This window comes from Eleutherodactylus coqui, chromosome 6 (assembly GCF_035609145.1).
Source record: "Eleutherodactylus coqui strain aEleCoq1 chromosome 6, aEleCoq1.hap1, whole genome shotgun sequence".
NCBI lineage: Eukaryota > Metazoa > Chordata > Amphibia > Anura > Eleutherodactylidae > Eleutherodactylus > Eleutherodactylus coqui.
In genome coordinates this window covers 147,169,140-147,188,443 of record NC_089842.1, presented here as the reverse complement: position 1 = coordinate 147,188,443, position 19,304 = coordinate 147,169,140, and the positions used below count along the sequence as shown (strand labels likewise).

The 19,304-nt window shown below is 45.0% G+C and overlaps 3 protein-coding genes across 3 annotated transcripts in view; 2 read left to right on the top strand and 1 right to left on the bottom strand.

The window, feature by feature from the left end:
- The window catches only part of LIN7B (lin-7 homolog B, crumbs cell polarity complex component), a 35,284-nt gene that overhangs the window by 4,558 nt on the left and 11,422 nt on the right, over window positions 1-19,304 (top strand). The gene's annotated exons all lie outside the window — the stretch shown is intronic.
- Window positions 10,064-14,510, top strand: LOC136631500 (uncharacterized). The gene is made up of 4 exons (XM_066605800.1): window positions 10,064-11,684; window positions 11,774-11,868; window positions 12,676-12,822; window positions 13,546-14,510. Exons 1-4 carry the CDS (start codon window positions 11,592-11,594, stop codon window positions 13,793-13,795), a joined length of 585 nt encoding a protein of 194 aa, XP_066461897.1. The 5' UTR covers window positions 10,064-11,591; the 3' UTR covers window positions 13,796-14,510.
- LOC136631497 (uncharacterized) lies at window positions 15,055-17,226 on the bottom strand. The gene is made up of 4 exons (XM_066605798.1): window positions 16,965-17,226; window positions 16,553-16,694; window positions 16,248-16,398; window positions 15,055-15,909 (listed from the first exon to the last, which is right to left on the bottom strand). Exons 1-4 carry the CDS (start codon window positions 17,100-17,102, stop codon window positions 15,432-15,434), a joined length of 909 nt encoding a protein of 302 aa, XP_066461895.1. The 5' UTR covers window positions 17,103-17,226; the 3' UTR covers window positions 15,055-15,431.

Here is a 19,304-nt window from a genome sequence, read left to right as displayed (position 1 = left end):
GAAATACAAGAACTTGACGGAGGCAGAGCGGGCACGGGTATCTGAAGATTTGCTAGATATTACAGCGCCATTCATTTTCAATGGCGGCCGTATTCTGGCCGCAAATCGGGCGGCTGGAATACGGCCCCATTAAGGCAATGTGCATGGAGCCTTCGTATGTTGGTCTGGCCCTCTAAAACCATTCCAATTTCTCATGTGGCCCCATGGGAAAATTAATTGCCCACCCCTGGTCTATACACTTCTGTATGGCCATAATAATGCACTTTGTAATGTACATTGTGCATTAATTATGAGCCATACAGAAGTTATAAAAAGTTTTTCACTTACCTGTTCCGTTGCTGGCGTCCTCGTCTCCATGGTTGCCGTCTAATTTTCGCCGTCTAAAATGGTCGAATGGCCAAATTAGACGCGCTTGTGCAGTCCGGGTCTTCTTATCTTCTCAATGGGGCTCCGTGTAGCTCCGCCCCGTCACGTGCCGATTCCAGCCAATCAGGAGGCTGGAATCGGCAATGGACCGCACAGAAGAGCTGCGGTCCACGGAGGGAGCAGACCCCGGCGGCCATCTTCAACCGGTAAGTATAGAAGTCACCGGAGCGCGGGGATTCAGGTAAGCGCTGTGCTGTTCTTTTTTTCAGTCCCTGCATCGGGGTTGTCTCGCGCCGAACGGGGGGGGGGGGGGGGGGTTGAAAAAAAAAAAAACCCGTTTCGGCGCGGGACAACCCCTTTAAGGCAGCAGAAGTGCAGTCCTAAGCTGAAGGTTGCGTGTTTAATCCCCGCATAGTTCAGGTAGCCGGCAAAAGTTTGACTCGGCCTTCCATGCTTCTGAGGTTAGTGAAATAAGTACCCAGCTTGGTGGGGATAATAAAATTACTTGTAAGCTCTGCGGAATACGTTGCCACTATACAAATAACAAAATGTATTATAATTTTTTTAATAAGGTCTGCACAAATCTCCTGTGCCAGTAATAGTATTGGCTCAGCTGCCTGATGATAGGTGGTGGGGAGCAGAGAAACTGGATGTGATTGTGGGATGCCAATGGGTTTCTTAGCTACCCAGAGTCTTGAAGATGGCCTATGGGCATTCCATCTATTATGGTCTATGAAACCTAGCCAGAGGCAGGGTCTGATATGCCAATATAAAACACTGCAATACTGAAATATTGCAGTGTATTATAGGAACAATCATGCTTGATAAAATTCAAGTCCCCTAATGGGACCAAAAAAAGTAAATATATAAAAAAAAAAACTAAAGTCAAAGCCCTACCCTTTTCTATCACCACATTTGTAATGACTCATGTAAAAGAATGATTACATTATTTAACCCGCCCGATGAACACCATAAAAAAGAAAATAGAAATACATGGCCAAAATAGCTAATTTTGCATATTTCACCTTACAAAAAGTGGATATAAAGCAATCAAAAAAATCAGATGAATCACCAAATGGTAACATTAAAAAGTACAACTTCTCTTGCAAAAAAAAAAGCCCCACACAGCACCATTGATGGATGATAGAAATGATGGTTCTTTTAAATGAAATACATCTTTTTTTTTCCTTTAGGGCTCCCACACACGTGCGTTTTTTTAACGTTGCGTTAACGCTATGTTTTTTTAATGCAAATGTCAATGGGATTTTCTAATGTTAAAAACGCATTGTGCAAAAAATTGCAGAAGCACCAACTTGCGATGCGTTTTTAAAATTAGAAAGTCCCATTGACAATTGCGTTAAAAAAATACAAGTGTGTGGGAGCCCTTTAAGTGTGAAAAGGTAGTAAAAATATATAAATTTGGTTCTGATGTAATCATTCTGATGCATACCGACGAATTAATTCAATAGAACGAACAGTGAATGTACTAAAAATAAAAAAAAAAGATGTCTGAATTCTAGGTTTTATAAATCTTGTCTCTAAAAAAAAAACGGAAAAAGGAATAAAAAGTGATTATGTGTTTCCAAAAATGGGATGATGATAATTATTATTTGGATTGCGCCAACTTATTCCGCAGCGCTTTTAGGGCATGGGGTGCTCAGTCAGGATGGGGTGAGGTGGGTTACGGGGGCAGGGAGTGTACATGATGGGAGTGATCTCAGGATGGGGACTAGGTCAGGAGAGTTGGTATGCTTCTTTAAAGAGGTGAGTCTTTAGGGCACGCCTGAAATTCCATGCGTCAGGGATTGTCCAGATGTCTTGGGGATAAGTGAAGACTAGAGCTCATCCTGCAAAAACAAATACTCATTGAGATCTGTTGATGGAAAAATAAAAATGTTATGGCTCTTAGAATGTTATGGCACAAAAACAAAGTATTTTTAATGTAAAATATAGCAAAACATTAAAAAAAATGTACTGGAACCAGGCTGACCCAGAGAATAATGTTATCACACTATTTATTCTGCATGCTGAAAACCATAAAAAATGAAATTCAAAGAACTTCCCACCCAAAAACATTAATAAAAGTTATATAATACATTATATGTACCCCAAAATGATACCATTAAAAAATAAACCAAGCCCGCATACTGCTATGTCGAATGGAAAAATTAAAAAGTTATGGCTCTAGGAATTTACAATGAAAAAAACTGAAAAATTGGTTATTAAGGTCAATAATGGGCCCATCATTATGAGGTTAAATTTTCTTTCACACAATTTTTTGTCCCTCAAGGGAAATGTATAATTGCTGAATACTACATTGCTCTACTTATATAGTATGCCTAAAACAGCTTCCTAGTAGATCCTGCCAGAGTTAGGGTCTAATTATCTGTCTTACATGTAGGTCCTGGAGGCCATGATCAGACCTCTCATTGTCATAGCAACCTATTGGCACCCCCATAATTACATCACAGAGTTGTGGTGGGTGGCAAAGGTTTCACTATTCCTCCTGTAAACTGCTTCTATGTTGTGCTACATGACTGGAGGTTTCTCTGCTCCCGCCCTTTAGAGCGGTAGTCCATCTGTCAGCAGAACAAACCTGTGCTTATGTCATAATCAATGTGATAACTAGAAAAAGTGCAAAGCACTTTATATACCTACAATTAAGTATTTCTGTTGAAAAATAACTAAAATACAAGTCACTAGAGGTCTGCCTTCCTTCTAATTTTCTGTCCACTGCCTGTTGTCATGTGAAACCAATCTCTAGTAGCAGAGACACCAAGATAGAAAATAAGAAGTGAGGGAGAGTGTTGTCTTATGCTACCTATGGAAAGTAGAGGGAGATAAATACAGAGACTCACACAGATGATGCTGCAGATAATAGTGTTTATTGTCTCATAGCTACTGGATTCACATCTACACTGCTCAGTACTGCTCTATAATGTCCTGTATACTGTTGTTACTTTATGAGGGTGTGCTACAGAGAGATAGCTTACCTATGTGTACAGTGTATGAAAGCCATCATAGCAGCTTGTCTGCATCTGCTGGCTCAGTGAAAACTGAAAATTAGACATAATAAAAAAATGCAGAATAGAAGTCATATAAGGGCGTGAAATACTGTTATTCTTTGTACGCACGTGGCAGTTTATTCTCAAAAGGAAATCGGCTTAAAGTGCAGATCCTCTTTAACCCCTTCCCGCTCCAGGACATCGTCCTGGAGCGTCGGGGTATGTATGAAGACAGGTCGTGGGGCCCCTTGGCTGCCTTAGGTGACTGCCTATCAAGTCATCCCCGTGGGGTGACTTGATAGGCTGCCTGTCAAATTGCAGTATGACGTAATGCCGTAGCATTACGTCATACTGCAGGAGCGATCAAAGCATTGCATGTTGTAGTCCCCCAGAGGAACTTAAAAGTAAAAAAGATCAATAAAGTTTTTTTAATTGTAAAAAAAAAGTAATAAAAGTTTAGGTCACCCCCCTTTTGCCATATTATTAAAAAATCTAAATCATTAAATTAAAATACGTATTTGGTATCGCCGCATCCGTAAAAGTCCGATCTATCAAAGTAGCACATTATTTACCCCGCACGGTGAACGTCGTCCGAACAAAAAAAATAACGCCAGGAATGCACTTTTTCAGTTACCCTGTCTCACAGAAAAAACGCGATCAAAAAAGTCGTATGTATTCCGAATTGGTACTAACGGATACTACAGGACATTCCACAAAGAATGAACCCTCACTCAACTACGTTGACAGAAAAGTAAAAAAAGTTATTGCGCGCACAAGATGACTGCAGAAAATAATTGAAAAAAATTAAATGTCTTTGAAAAAAAAAAAAAAAGTAGTATAGTAAAAAAAAACCTACACAAGTTTGGTATCGTAGCAATTGTACTGACCCATAGAATAAAGTTATCATGTCGTTTTTGTTGCAGTTTGTGCGCCGTAGAAACAAGACGCACTAAAAGATGGGCGAATGTCGTTTCTTTTTCACTTTACTCCACTTAGAATTTTTTTAAAGTTTTTCAGTACATTTTATGGTACTTTAAATAGCACCATTGAAAAATACAACGTGTCCCACAAAAAACAGGACCTCATACAGCGACGTCGATGGATAAATAAAGGAGTTACAATTCTTTTAACCCCTTGAGTGGCACGCCCGGAAATTTTCCGGGACGAGCTCCCCTGCCCATAGCGATATAGCCCGGAAGATTTCCGGGCTATGTATCACTATGGGAGCTGCAGAGCACACTGCCACAAGCTGTGACAGTGTGCTCTGCCTGCACAGTCCCACAGAGAACAAAGCAGGATATTGAAAAACCAGCAGAAGATATTGCCGATCTGCCGGCAATCTCCTGCTTCTAAATCCCCTGCTTTGTTTATAGGTTGCCATAGAGACCATCGGCTTGTCAGAAGCAAGCCGATGGTCTCTGTGGCAGGGAGAGCTAGTGCTTGGCTGTCAGAGGACAGCTAGGTACCAGCTCTTACAGCAGAGATCAGAGAAAAACCTCCGATCTCTGCTGTGTTAACCCTTTACATGCTGCAGTCTATGTGACTGCAGCATGTAAAGGGCTGTCACTGCAGCATGTAAAGGGCTGTCACCATCGGACCCCCGGAATGTGATCAGGGGGTCCTGATGGGTCCCTGTGGAAGTCCCCTAAAGGGACAAAAAAAAAATTTAAAAAAAAACAAAAGTAAAAAAATTATTTAAAAAAATTATAAAAACATTTGTCTCCCTTTACTTGGTAAAAAAAAAAATCAAAAATATAATCATACACGTGGTATCCGTGTGCGTCGTAATGACCCAGAGAAGGAAGTTAATGCATTATTTAACCCCTTAATGACATGGCCCCTTTTTTTCTTTTTCCCCCATTCCTTTTTTTCCTCCCCCCGTTTTAAAAAATCACAACTTGTCCTGCAAAAAACAAGCCCTTATATGGCCATGTCAATGGAAAAATGAAAAAGTTATGGCTCTTGAGACGCAACTGCAAAATTAGTTGAAATTCAATGATTAGACCATTTTAAAAAACCTGCCTTGGTGGGCACGACAGGGTGGTAGGAAACCTGCCACTCAAGGGGTTAAAGGGGGGGGGAGGAAAAAATGAAAATGGAAAAAAAAAAAGGAGCTGCGTCATTGAGGGGTTAAAAGGAGTCACTGACTTCTAGATTACACAGTGTAATAACACATAATGAAGCACTGTTTAGTGGATCCTAAAAGCTGCAATCTGACTGGTGATCACGGGGTAGCCTGGCAGCAAAGACGAGCTGATCTGTTACTGGCAACAGTGTAGCATAGCTGAACACACTCCGGCTTGACAAGGCTGGATATCGCAAGTTTGACCGGTTTGGAAGTTTACTGAAACACAAGGAGCAAACTGCATTGATATTCAGGCAAAGCAAGAACAAAGTGCCCCAGTATAAATAGGTAAGCTAATAAGTTAACCATTTCATTGCTACAGTGAACCATAGCACACTAAGGAAACCTACTTGTAGAATTACACGGTGTCCCTCAATCAATGTGATCAAAGCTGCCTATTACACTTCTGACTCTTCATTGGGCCGAAACCAGAAGTGTTATAGGTGGTTTCGGACCCATTGATTTAATTAGAAGTAAAGCCACCTGTTAGACATCTTGATCCAATCCCAATGACTATGTGCCACCCTACTGTACTGACAGCGGACCGGGCGATCAGCTGATCACTGGGTATCCTGAGTGACGTATTCCTGCCGATCAACTATTGTAGACCTAGCCTGAGGATAGATCATTAATAGGAAAGGCGCAGAAGACATCCTTCCATTAGCATACATTTCCCAGGAGTGCATGCATGGCCTTATAAGACTCCTCACCAGGTGCTCTCCCCAAGGAGAAACGATACCCTTCCTGACCCATGTCATAGGCCCTCAACTACCCTAGCCAGCAACGTACTGCACACTGTTTAGGGGCAAAACCCTGAAACAGCTGTCTGTACATGGTTATTGTTACAGTACTAGTAGTGTGCACAGGTACGCATGGCATGGGACTCCCTGACCCTCACCCATGCCAATGTCCCTTCCTGGAGGTAGCCGCAAAGGTGGACAGGTCCAGGCTGCCAACACTGGCCGTACGCTGCCTAGAGGCAGCACAGGAAGGAACCGCTGTACCTATGCAGAGAACAACTTACTAGTACTGACAGGCTAGGCAGATGGAATAAACCAACACAACAGGAAAACCACAGGACAAAGGCAGAGCTGGATCGAGACAAGGTAACCTCAACTGGAGCAGGACAGAAGTCAAACACACAGGGAATGGAACAAAGTAACAGAGCCAGACACTCAGAAGGTCTGAGCAGCAGGACTGCTCAGGGATCACTGAAGAGTAATTGGCAACTCCCAGGCAGCCAGAGCTGGAACTTATAGGGAGGCGGGAGAAGCTGATTGGCAGACAGACATGTCAATCACCAGCACACCTCTTAGACACTAGCAGGGTAATTAACCAATGGTAGGAAGCACAGGAGCTGTTAACCCTGGCTTGTCTGGACAGAGCCTACAGAAACAAGGTGTGCTGGCAAATAATTAAAGGGGTTCTGACATGAAAAAAAAAAAATTGTACTCACCTTGCCTGGCCTGGCCCGATCGCCAGGCATGTCCCCTCCAGCCGGCATCTTCTTCTGTGCCTTTAAAGCAGAGCAGGAGCGGTCAAAAAGACCGCTTCCTGCTCTGGTCCGTCCGTCAGGCACTTCCGAGGTCAACGGACGGACCGCCACAGCAAGCACGTCACAAGCAGTGCTTGCTGTGGGCGGCCCGTCCGTCCGGCTGAACTCCGGAGTGCTGCGCATGCGCAGTGGAGACGCAGCCCGTCCTGACTCCTGTCAGAGGGCACCTCTCCACTGCGCATGCGCGCGATCCCGGAGCGGCGCGGCTGCTGGAGGAAGAAGACTGCCTGCCGGGAGGCATACTAGCACTTTCTGCTTAGGTTAAGCAGCGCTGCTGATTAGAGCCACCTGATTGGCTCTTCGGCACCACGTGACTGCACAGCGTGCACCAATCAGGTGGCTCTAGTCAGGCTGCTTAACCTAAGCAGAAAGTGCTAATATGCTGCCGGGAGATGACCCCCCGATGTCAACAACAACAGGAGAACAGGTAAGTATAAGATTTTTATGCTTTAGCAGCCATTAACCCATGGGTTCCCTGGGTCCATTAGGCAGACCAGGGAACAATGGCTGCTAAAGCATAAAAAAATTATTCATGTCAGAACCCCTTTAACTATGTGCTGACTGAAACATGACAGTTATCTTTTCCTTCTGGAGAAGATTCTGGCTTTGGCTTATATTCCTAGACATTATTAACAAGGCTTGTTAAAAGGTCTGGCATTGACTTGCAGGAATGCTGCCTTCCAATAGGTGGCACTGAAAAGGCATTGCTCCATCTCCCATTTTCATAAATTTCCCAGAGGAGCATGGATGACCTTATAAGTCTCCTCACTAGGTGCTCTCCCTAAGAAGAAACCATACCCTTCCAGAAAGAAAAGGATTGTGCATATTGAAGTCCAACACATCCGTTTCTTTTTTCCTGACATCAGCCATGGGGGAGGGTCGGGACAGGCTCCATATACATTAGTCAGCCGGACTCATCAAAATTGAGGGGTTCATTTATGTATTGGTACTCTGTCTAGTATATGATTCTTTCAGTTCTTTGAGTCCCACACGGTATGACAAGTTTTTCAGTTATCAAGTCTATACAGGTTTTCTTCTCAAACATGCTGATACAGCTATTGAAGTATCTAGGCCTGTGACATATAATAAATGAAAAATCTGAAGCACATAATACAGCTTTTTATCAGTGTTTTTCTACATTTTGAGTTTCCCCATTTCATAATTAAATAGCCTGTTTTCATATGTGCCTTTCTTCCTTTGTTCTGTGCCCTCCATTGTTCATCAGAAATTCAGACACTAGCTCCTGTGATCACTGGGCCATATCCTCGTGTTGTAGCAGAACCCCTAAGGTCTTTTTCCGTTGCGGCTTATAATCTTGGTGGAACAGAGCTGAAAAACTCCTTAGTTCTTCATTAATAAGATGACTTCTCCTTACATAGCTATCCATGAAACAGAATTATTGCATCACATCGCACTATTGTTGTAGTTGCACTACAGTATGAGGTCCATGTGTGGAGACCGAATGGGAACAGTACACGTAAAGGGGTATTCCAGTCTATTTAACTGATGACCTATCCCCTGGATAGGTCATCAGTAGTTGATGGACGAGGGTCTGCCGCTCAAGACGATCAGCAGGTTTTTCCCTGCGGAATGTGCTGTGGTTTTGCAATCTGTTGGTGCTACTAAAGAACTCAAGTGTGGATCATTTGTAAAATAAGTACACCCCACCACTTTTTGAGAGCACCTTATTTGTTTCTGCCCATTCCCTCCTAGTCGCCCTTTTTGCAGTAGAAGGGAAAACCTCATAGAGTTTGTTGCACTTCAGTGTATTTTTCAGTGCCATGGAGACAAATTCAGCCAATGCGAGGCCTGTACGCCTACTTAGGCATCATTTGCGTATGATGCTGAATGTTACATTGATGACTTGCGACGACAACGTCTGCAGCAGGTAATTGATTTTTAAAGCTTTTAGTCCTACCTCTTTAATTTTTTATTCTACATAATTTTTATTTTTTTTTCTTAAACTGAGATAAATACGTATATATGTGTGATTAAGATATATTATTTTCTTGCACACAGAAGCAAATGAGAAGAAGAAGAAGTTACTTGGGGGCACCTTCTTCTTTTGGAGAGACCCCCCAAGGGTCAGTTCATGAACCTCTACAGTGATTTGAGAAGATAAGTAAGCATGTGTGTATATACATGTTTGTATGTATGAAATATTCTAATTATGTTTTCTTTGTTTTTAAAGGTTTCCGGAGAAGTTAACATATTTTTGCAGACTTGCCATTGGCACATTTGACAGACTGCTAGAGAGCGCATCAGGACTTGACATATGCCAACACTATGATGCAGAATATAATTTCAGCAGATGAGGGCTGAGTTATGTTTAAAGGAATCTTTTGCCATATTTTGTAGTCCTTACTGAGAGCACCAGCAGGTAGTACCCATCATGCTGATTACGGTAATATGTCTGCTTTATGTACCTGTGCAGTAGTTTAGGAGAAACTTACATTTTATTATCAGCCAGACACAGAACTAGTCCTGAATATTCAGAGCTTCCGGCTGGCCACACCCACCCCACCCTCTAACCAATAAATGGCCTCTCTCTCTATGCAAAGTGATAGGCGGAGAGTTGTCAGTCAGTGCCAGGAGGCTGGGTATAAATAGCTGCAGCTTGTGAATATCCAGGACTACTTTGAGTAGTCCTCTATGGATTTTCTGCTACTGATAAAATATAATTTTCTCCAAATCTACTGCACAGATCCACACAGCAGACATATCACTGTAATCAGTGTGATCGCCTCTACCTTGTGCTGTCCTCAGTTAGGGGTGCAAAAAATAGTGAAAGAGTCTCTTAAGTACCATTTATTGTATTTGCTATATTGTATATGCATTTCTACTATTTTAAGCAATATTTACACTGCTTTGTTTAAAAACACTCATAATGTGATACGATTGTAATAACGGGACACAGAGATGTTCACACAATAATGTAAAACCTTGTTAGATATACTATAATAAATATTTTTTTTAAATTTGCTAATTATTAAATTTTTGTTCTTAAAATCTTTCTATTGTGAGTCACAGTATATGTTCCCATTATTGTTCCTCATTACTATGGCTGTTTTACAATATGTTCATGACTCGTTTAATGTGTTTGTAGCACATACTGCTGTATAGTAGAAATGGTTGTTACATTATTATAATATCCCCAGAACATTAAGTCAATAATTCATGTTATTGTTATGTTATCTTATGGTTTCTTTTGCAGATTGTTGGTCACAGGAGAGAGCTATGCATCTTTTCTCCTCCCATTTTCGGAATGGTTAGGTGTACATGCCACATTCTTTGGCAGAAATTGCAGCCCATCGTAATGCCTTGCCCAACCAAGGAGACTTGGTTGGAGGTTACAGCAGGCTTTCAAACTGTAACCAGTTTTCCTAACTGTCTTGGCGCAGTTGATGGTAAACATCTACCTGCTTCTGCCAGCGCACTCAGGATTATACACTTTTAAATATTCAAAGGATTTTTCAGTGGTCTTGATGGGGCGCTACAGATTTGTTGCCAATGATGCTGATGCCTATGGCAGCGCAGGAGATTCTAAAATGCTGCAAACATCACAGATTGGACTGCAAATTTTTCAATATTTTGTAATGCGCCAGCCCCTTCACCTCTTCTGGGAACCATGACTCAGAAATTCTTTACGATGGAATCGGATGAATCATTCCCTTTTTTGACAGATCTGCTGCGCCCATACCCACGAAGAGGACTGGATGGCCAGAGGAAAATTTTTAATTGTCATCTGAGTCAGGCATAAAGAGTCATGGAGTGTGCCTTTGGAATTATGGTGGACGGTCTTAACAACAGCCATCCAGGTTTTACCCACCACAGTTGATGCTCTGATCAAAGCCTGTTGTGTACTTCACAACTCTGTGTGGGATGAAAATCCAGACATAAATGTGGAGTCACTTGATGCAGCTTTTGACACAGCTATCAACTGGGGTTCTGGTCACTCAATTACTTTGGCATCACATGTCAGAGATGCACTCACTATTTCATTAGTTGTGCAGATGCCGTAGCCTGGCAATACCCCTGTGTCTGTGGTGCGTGGCCTTGAATGCTGAAATTGTATTCCTCATCTACAAAAGCATTCAAACATTATATAGTTTATTGTGAAATATATAACATTTATGTATACTTTACACCTAGGTTCACACTGGGCGGATTTGCTGCGAAAGTCCTGCGTATTTTCCGTTGCGTATTTGCCGCAACCCAGCCGCATCTGCGGCAAATCTGCATTTTCAGCCTTAATTTTGTTGCGGTTTTATACGCGTACTTTATTGCGGTTTAACCGCCGCAAAATCCGCCTCAAAAAAGCTGCGGAAAATACCGCTGCGGAATTTGCTGTGTAGTCGCGTATTTTCTTGCAGATTTTGCTGCAGATTTCGACTGCTTCCTGTGATGTCATGATCCCTCCCCACAACAGGGAAGGAAGTGGGAACACCCTGTGCCAACTCGGAGCAGCACTGACCCCTTGTTCAGGGAAAGCAGCTACTGTGGTGAATAGAAAGCAGCAGAGCTTAAAGAACATAGCAAGATGGAAAGTGGCCGCAGTATACGTCTCCGGAAATATTACCGTAGAAAATATCTGATATGTGTACTGCTGATGCAGGCAGGAAAATCCAACAAGGTCAGCTATATGTGAAATGAAAATGTGTGTTTCACTTGCTAAACTTGCGAATAGTGGGCTAATGTATTGCTGAAAATTTTATGTTGCAGACCGGATGGGGATCCAGGCGCTATTGGGTGCATCCCCTGTTGATGGAGCGTGGGACGAAGGGGCACTTTGTAAGCCTTTACCAAGATTTGAAAAAGTACGTCTAGTATGGCCCGAAATTTGCTTCGCCGCTACTGAAGCAGTAATGTTATTTAATCACTGTTTCTCTCTCTCTCTCGCTCTGTTTCCTCTCTCTCTCCCTCTACCTCTCTTTGTGTCTCTGTATATCTCTCTCTCTCCCTTCTTTTTCCCAGTCTCTCTCTCTCTTTCCCTCTCTCTCTGTCCTCTCTCTCTCTACCTTTCTGTATATCTCTCTCTCCCTTATGTTTCCCTCTCTCTCTCTTTCCCTCTCTATCTCTCTGTTTCTCTCTCTCTCTGTCCTCCCTCCCTCCCTCTCTCTCTCTTTCCCTCTGTCTGTCCTCTTTCTCTCCCTCTCTCTACCTCTGTGTATATTTCTCTCCCTTCTTTTTCCCTCTCTCTCTTTCTTTCCCTCTCTCTACCTTTCTGTATATCTCTCTCTCCCTTATGTTTCCCTCTCTCTCTCTTTCTTTCCCTCTCTATCTCTCTGTTTCTCTCTCTCTCTGTCCTCCCTCCCCCTCTCTCTCTCTTTCCCTCTGTCTGTCCTCTTTCTCTCCCTCTCTCTACCTCTGTGTATATTTCTCTCCCTTCTTTTTCCCTCTCTCTCTTTCTTTCCCTCTCTCTACCTTTCTGTATCTCTCTCTCTCCCTTATGTTTCCCTCTCTCTCTCTTTCCCTCTCTATCTCTCTGTTTCTCTCTCTCTCTGTCCTCCCTCCCTCCCTCTCTCTCTCTCTCTCCCCCTCTCTCTCTCTTTCTGATGCAATGTCTTTCTGTGCCCACCACACACACAGTCTCACACTGTCTCTCTCTGTCTTTCTCTCTCTAGCCATCCGGAGAAGTTCATCCTGTTCTGCCGCCTGCCGCAGGAGGCTTTCGAGCGTCTTCTGGAGCTGGTGCGCCGGGATCTCACATTTCAGGACACCCGAATGCGAAAAGCGATCACTGCAGAGGAAAGGCTGCTCATCACCCTTCGGTATGTAACCAAAATATGCCTTTTGTAACAATTAGTTACTGATTGAGTCTGACTGGAGACTGGTTAAAATGGCATTGTACGCTGACATAGCATTATGGCACGCACGTATCCGTCTGGGAGCGCGATGGAATTAGATCCCCTGCACAGTGCGACATAACTCATTGCCAGTTCAGTCTCGTTGATGTGCGTATGTGTGAGTCCTAGGCGTACTCTACCGCTGCATCAGTCAGCTCCTGGAGTGAGTTTAGGTTGTTGTTTTATATCAAACGGTAACTTTTCATATAAATCCCTTGCTAGCTAGTGCACCTGTACCCAATAATCTGACAACACAATTACAAACCCCTGTGGCAACACGATCTCAGAGCCGAGTTACCGGAGGTGACAAACCCCAAAAAATCCCACCGCTTTGCATCTGTCCCGCTAAGCAACATTGAGTATAGGAATGGCGCAGGTAAATTAATTTTTTCACAATTACTCTGCCCATGTAGTGCAACGGTACGATGCAGATAAATGAAGAGGAAAAATGGACAAATAGTCTAGGCTTTATTCAACATCATTGTTGTAATGGAATGCAGATAGCAAGGAAGTTCCAGTCACTTTGGCCACATCTTTCCATTTACTGAAAATGCTGCAAATGTAATCTGTGGATCTGTATGTGACATGCTACTTTTGTTCTTTTGATTTCACTAATCCTTTTCCCCTTTTTCTCTGCTTCCCTTTCAGCTTTCTGGCCACAGGAGAGAGCTATGCATCCCTGCATCTCCAATTTCGTGTTGGTAAATCTACCATCGCTGAAATTGTGAGGTGCACATGCAGCGTCATCTGGCAGAAGTTGCAGCCCATCGTGATGCCTTCACCATCCGAGGAGACTTGGCAACGTGTTGTAGCAGGCTTTCAAACTGTTGCCAAATTTCCTAACTGCATAGGCGCGGTTGATGGCAAACATGTCCGTGTGCTTCAGCCACCGCACTAAGGCTCAAAGTTTTACAACTACAAGAAATATTTCTCTGTAGTCCTGATGGCGGTGGCTGATGCACATTCTAAATTTGTTTGCATCGATGTCGGCGCCTATGGTAGTACTGGGGATTCTCGGGTGCTGCGAACATCACAGATTGGGATGCAAATTCTCTGAGATGGCGTCACGCTCCCAGCCCCACAACCTTTGCCGGGAACCACACATCCAGTCCCCTTCGTGATGGTATCGGGCACGTCGAGTGGTTGAATGTGCCTTCGGGATTATGGTTAGTCAGTGGAGGGTTCTAGGGACTACCCTAATGGTAGACCCTACCACAGTTGATGACCTTGTCAAGGCATGTTGTGTTCTTCACAACTACCTCCGGGAATATCGCCCCGAGGTAGATGTGGAAGAACTCCACCCTGCCTTTGACACGGTCATCAACTGGGGTGCTGGACGTCCTGCTGCAACCGCTGTGCAGGTACGCGAACACTTCACTGACTACTTCCATAGTCCCAAAGGCGCCGTGCCATGGCAGTACTCCTGTGTGGGTGGTGTGCAGCCCTAATCGCAGTTTGATCCCCCGGCAACCAGCTCCAGAAGAACGATGAAGACCAAGTTCAAGCAAAATGTTTATTTGCAGCATGGCATGACAAACTGCACAACACAAAAATCGTGTTTCTTGCGCTAATGCACTGCTTTTTCAAGTTGTTACTAAATAGAAACAAAGTAATTTGGCAGAACACTTTCGTGAGCAGATTAATTCTTTAATTTTTTGGGGGGTTTATTTTGGCTGAGTTGGGCCACCACAATGAGAAGTGAGATAGCGAGCCTCAAGTAAGGGAACAAAAATAATCTAACTTCAACCAGACGCACGACTCTCATCTCCTGTTTTGGGTATCTCGGGGTGAAATCCCAACATTAACATTTTTTAAGAACAAATTAAAAAAGAATAAATAACAAATGACAGAGACTTGCAGAATTACCATTACCCCAACCTTGGAGGACAGCCATCCAGCTAGCAGCCAGACAATATGTGCTAAGTAAGGCACACAGACGGCCAAATGTACATACACGATAGATTCCTTTGTTTTCTTTCCCCAAAAAATCTACTCAGTAACGAAAGAAAGCCAAAGGAATGTGTTGCATTTAGGCGCGTTGTAGCCGGCCAGGGAGCTCAGGTTAGAGGACATACAGTTTTTTAACAATCTTCCCCCTCAGCATTCAAGAGTAATTAGGGGACACCAGGCAATCCCATGTTGTGTACCACACGATAACGGCTCTTGAGAAGATGCAAACGGCACCTATCAATTACACGACATTGCAGTGATCTGACAATGACTGAGGGGTCACTGAAGTGCCGTATAAGTCCTGTATGTGACTTCACTTCTTTGTGAACTGCCCGGTGGTGAATTAAATACTGAGGTAGCGTTTTGTGATGTTTGTGACAAAGGGCTGTTCATGAGTGACATGAACGACTGTTGTGATGGCGAACTGCTCGTCATGTTCTCCGTGAAACCACTATCGTGTGAAACATACTGTATGGGATAGCCTGGTGTCCTTGCAACCCTGTCTGGTTGTTCAGGGCAAGATTGTGATGGAAACAAGTTTCGTGAGGAGGGGTTGACAGCAAATGCGGCATTTTTCATTGCCTTTATAATCTCGCATGAGTCGGCGAGAGGGCGTGGAGACGCAAAGACCTCCAGAGCAGCATAAATAACTGGCGATATTGCCCATTGACGCTCTGCGGATAACTCACAGATGCGTGCCGCCACTGCCGCACCCATCGTATCCCATTGGTCTTCCGTGTCAGCGCGGCGCAACAGTGCCATTGCTTCTTCGGCTGCATCAAGCTCTTTTTTTTTTTACGTCCCCGGGTAACAACGCTACGTCCGGCCGGCTCACAACTGGGCTCCCTGTGGGTCCCTGGCCTGCTAGCCGACGCTGTTTGTCCCAACGCTTCAATGCTAACGCAATTGGGGTCTGAATCAGGTGCACTTAGTCGGCTGTCGTCCAAGGTTGGGGTACCTGCATTTATTTCTATATCAGCGGACAATTGTGTGGCCTGCTGGCCCGATTCTTCTGAGGTTTCTTGGCTCGCGGATTGCGACGGCTGCACGTTACCGCTGGTTCTGTGTAAGATAAAACAACAATTATGTAGAGGAGGACAACAATATTAAAGGGGTTGTCCCGTAAAAGCAAGTGGGGTTATATACTTCTGTATGGCCATATTAATGCACTTTGTAATATACATCGTGCATTAAATATGTGCCATACGGAACTCACCTTCCCTGCGCTGGCGTCTGCGTCGCCATGATCCTGTCCAATTTCAGTGTGTAATCGCCCGATTACACGCGCTAAGACGCTATGTACTACAAAGTGCATTAATATGGCTATACAGAAGTATATAAGCCCACTTGCTTGCACGGGACAACCAGTTTGCAGTGAGGCTGTGGCGCAAAGAACTTACGGTCGCAGTTGTCTGCCGCTTCTTATAAACGCCAGCTCTTCAGCATATGGACATTTCTTTTTTGAGGGAGAAGAGCCACTCTTTTCACACTCCTTTTCATGCTTTTTGTAGCGATCGCGGACAGACCGCCATCGATTTTTGACATCTTTCACTGCAAGGTAAAGATGTTACACACAAGGCCATCCAATTTTACCTTTCTTCATTCTCTCCTTTTTGCTGCAAGGAACAATGCAGGTAAATCAGACACATCATCGCTGCAATAGCAAGGGAATCAGCAATTTATGTACATACGAATGTCAACTTACATATCTCATTTTGACGGGCAGCTGTGGCGGTGTCCCAATCCGGATACATCCCCGAGCACACTGATAACCAGGCGTCCGCCTTCACATCTCTGTCACTGTAGCCCTCGTCGGCTGTGTCCCAGATTTGGGGCTTACTTTCAACCTACAAGAAAGGGATATAAGCACATGCAGGCGAGCAGAACGTCACTTCACATGAGTGTCCATTCCGCGTAGTTTTGTCACGCCGAATTGCCACTGTGTGAAGCGACCATAGGCCAATCCAAAAGGCGGCTTTGGCATTGCCTCATTTCGTCAGGCTGCTGGCGCCATTCTGTATTTGTGCTCGTGGCTCGCAGAGGTGCGGACACAAATTACACTCACCCGCCGCCGGCTTCAGATATGTGACGAAAGATGAAAGACGTGGTTAACTCACCAGCATAATCATTCTCGAGACGTTAATCCCCATGCGCTGGTACCACGCCATCTCTTCTATTTGTCTGAGGTCGGGTGGATTACTATTAACTTCCTGCCTGAAAAAAAATAAAAAAAAAAAAAAGGTTTGCAGATCCATAGCCTGCAGCACTGGCTGTGTGATGAATGTGGGAATGAGTGTACGACACGCATAATAAGTTTACCTTCGGCCGTTGGTATCATAAGGCGTGTGTTGGGGCTCCGTGGCTGTTGGTAATGGTGCTGGCAGCGGTGGTTGCAGGGGTGCCGCCTGTAGCGGTGGTTGCTGGGGGGAACGCCTGTAGCGGTAGGTGGTGGCAGGGGTGCCGCCTGTAGCGGTAGGTGGTGGCTGGGGTGCCGCCTGTAGCGGTGGTGGCTGGGGTGCCGCATGTAGCGGTGGTGGCAGGGGGCCCGCCTGTAGCGGTGGTGGCTGGGGTGCCGCCAGTAGCGGTAGGTGGTGCCAGGGGTGCCGCCTGTAGCGGTAGGTGGTGGCAGGGGTGCCGCCTGTAGCGGTGGTGGCAGGGGTGCCGCCTGTAGCGGTGGTGGCTGGGGTGCCGCCTGTAGCGGTGGTGCCAGGGGTGCCGCCTGTAGCGGTAGGTGGTGCCAGGGGTGCCGCCAGTAGCGGTAGGTGGTGCCAGGGGTGCCGCCTGTAGCGGTGGGTGGAGGGGTGCCGACTGCAGCGGTGGTGGCAGGGGGCCCGCCAGTAGGGGCGGGTGCAGGGGGCCCGCCAGTAGCGGTGGTGGCAGGGGGCCCGCCAGCAGCGGAGGGTGCAGGGGCCCGCCAGTAGCGGTGGTGGCAGGGGGCCCGCCAGTAGCGGTGGTGGCAGGGGGCCCGCCAGTAGCGGCGGGTGCAGGGGGCCCGCCAGTAGCGGTGGTGGCAGGGGGCCCGCCAGTAGCGGTGGTGGCAGGGGGCCCACCAGTAGCGGTGGTGGCAGCGGGGCCGCCAGTGGTGGTGCTGCCCCCCCTGGTACCTTACGTTGCCGGTGGTGCTGGTGCCGTTGCTTATCTGCATTGCGGCTCAGTGGAAAAAAAAAAGCCCTGTGAGAACAGCATTTTGGCCAAACTCATTTGTGCTGCATTGCACTGCAATCGCAACGGTTTGGCCGCAATGCGGATATGCAACGGCAGACCGCAGCAAATACGGGCTAAATCCGCCCTGTGTGAACCTAGCCTACAAATCTTTTTTGTAATGTCTATTAGGTCATTTATTGCTATTCATGTTAGTCATAAAATAACTGTAACCCTTCTGTCTTACTATATAATAAAGTAATATAATTGTGTCAACTCATAGTAGTTTGGATATAGTTATTACAAATTTGACAAATGTTTTTTAATAAAGGTAAGAGTTTATAACATAATATATAAATACATTATTAATAGTGATGAGCGAACGTACTCGTTTAGGGCTATTTCGCAATTGAGCATTGATTTTTTTCGAGTAACTGCCTACTCGGGTGAAAACATTCGGGGGGCGCCGGGGATGAGCGGGGGGTTGCAGTGTGGGGGGGGGGAGGGGAGAGAGCTCCCCCCTGTTCCCCACTGCTACCCCCTGCTCCACCACGGCGCCCCCCGAATCTTTTCACCCGAGTAGGCAGTTACTCGAAAAAAAGCGATGCTCGATTGCGAAATAGCCCTAAACGAGTACGTTCGCTCATCTCTAATTATTCAGTGTTAACATGAGTACTTTGTATTATATATATAGAAGAAGTTACATTATTCATTTCATATAGAGCATACTACTCACGAAGTTCCTGACTTGTACAGAGGAACTGAAGATGCTCATAGTAGGCACGTTTTTTTCTGGTTGGTGATGACCCACTTTTTCGCACTCTTTAAGATATTTGAAATATCCTCTTCTAAGTGTACATAACAGAAAAATAAATTGTATGTATTGAAAAATTTCATTTTCTACATACTTAAAACCAAATACAATATGCCGTATTAATATTGAAGACAGTAATAAAAGTTAAATATTGTAAAAACAAAGCAAAAAAAAATCAGTAAATGTTGACGCATAGTTAATAGAGATGAACGAGCGTACTCGCTAAGGGCAAATACTCGAGTGATTATTGCCTTTTGCGAGTACCTGCCCGCTCGTCTCAAAAGATTTGGGTGCCAGCGGGTGTGAGCGGTAAGTTGCGAGAGTGAGCGGGGCTGGGGGGAGAGATCTCCCCCCTGTTCCTCCCCGCCCTCCCCCACCTCTCCCCGCCCCCCCGCCGGCACCTGAATCTTTTGAGACGAGCAGGCAGGTACTCGCAAAAGGCAATAATCGCTCGAGTATTTGCCCTTAGCGAGTACTCTCGCTCATCTCTAATAGTTAACTT

Excerpts from the sequence above, each read along its gene's own strand:
- LOC136631500 (XM_066605800.1), top strand. The coding sequence starts at position 11,592 with ATGGAAAGTGGCCGCAGTATACGTCTCCGGAAATATTACCGTAGAAAA. Across the intron at positions 11,685-11,773 it reads AGGCAGGAAAATCCAACAAG|ACCGGATGGGGATCCAGGCG; the intron begins GTCAGCTATATG and ends TTTATGTTGCAG. Across the intron at positions 11,869-12,675 it reads CTTTACCAAGATTTGAAAAA|CCATCCGGAGAAGTTCATCC; the intron begins GTACGTCTAGTA and ends TTCTCTCTCTAG.
- LOC136631497 (XM_066605798.1), bottom strand. The coding sequence starts at position 17,102 with ATGGATCTGCAAACCTTTTTTTTTTTTTTATTTTTTTTCAGGCAGGAA. Across the intron at positions 16,695-16,964 it reads TCTCGAGAATGATTATGCTG|GTTGAAAGTAAGCCCCAAAT; the intron begins GTGAGTTAACCA and ends CCTTTCTTGTAG. Across the intron at positions 16,399-16,552 it reads TGCCCGTCAAAATGAGATAT|TGAAAGATGTCAAAAATCGA; the intron begins GTAAGTTGACAT and ends TTTACCTTGCAG.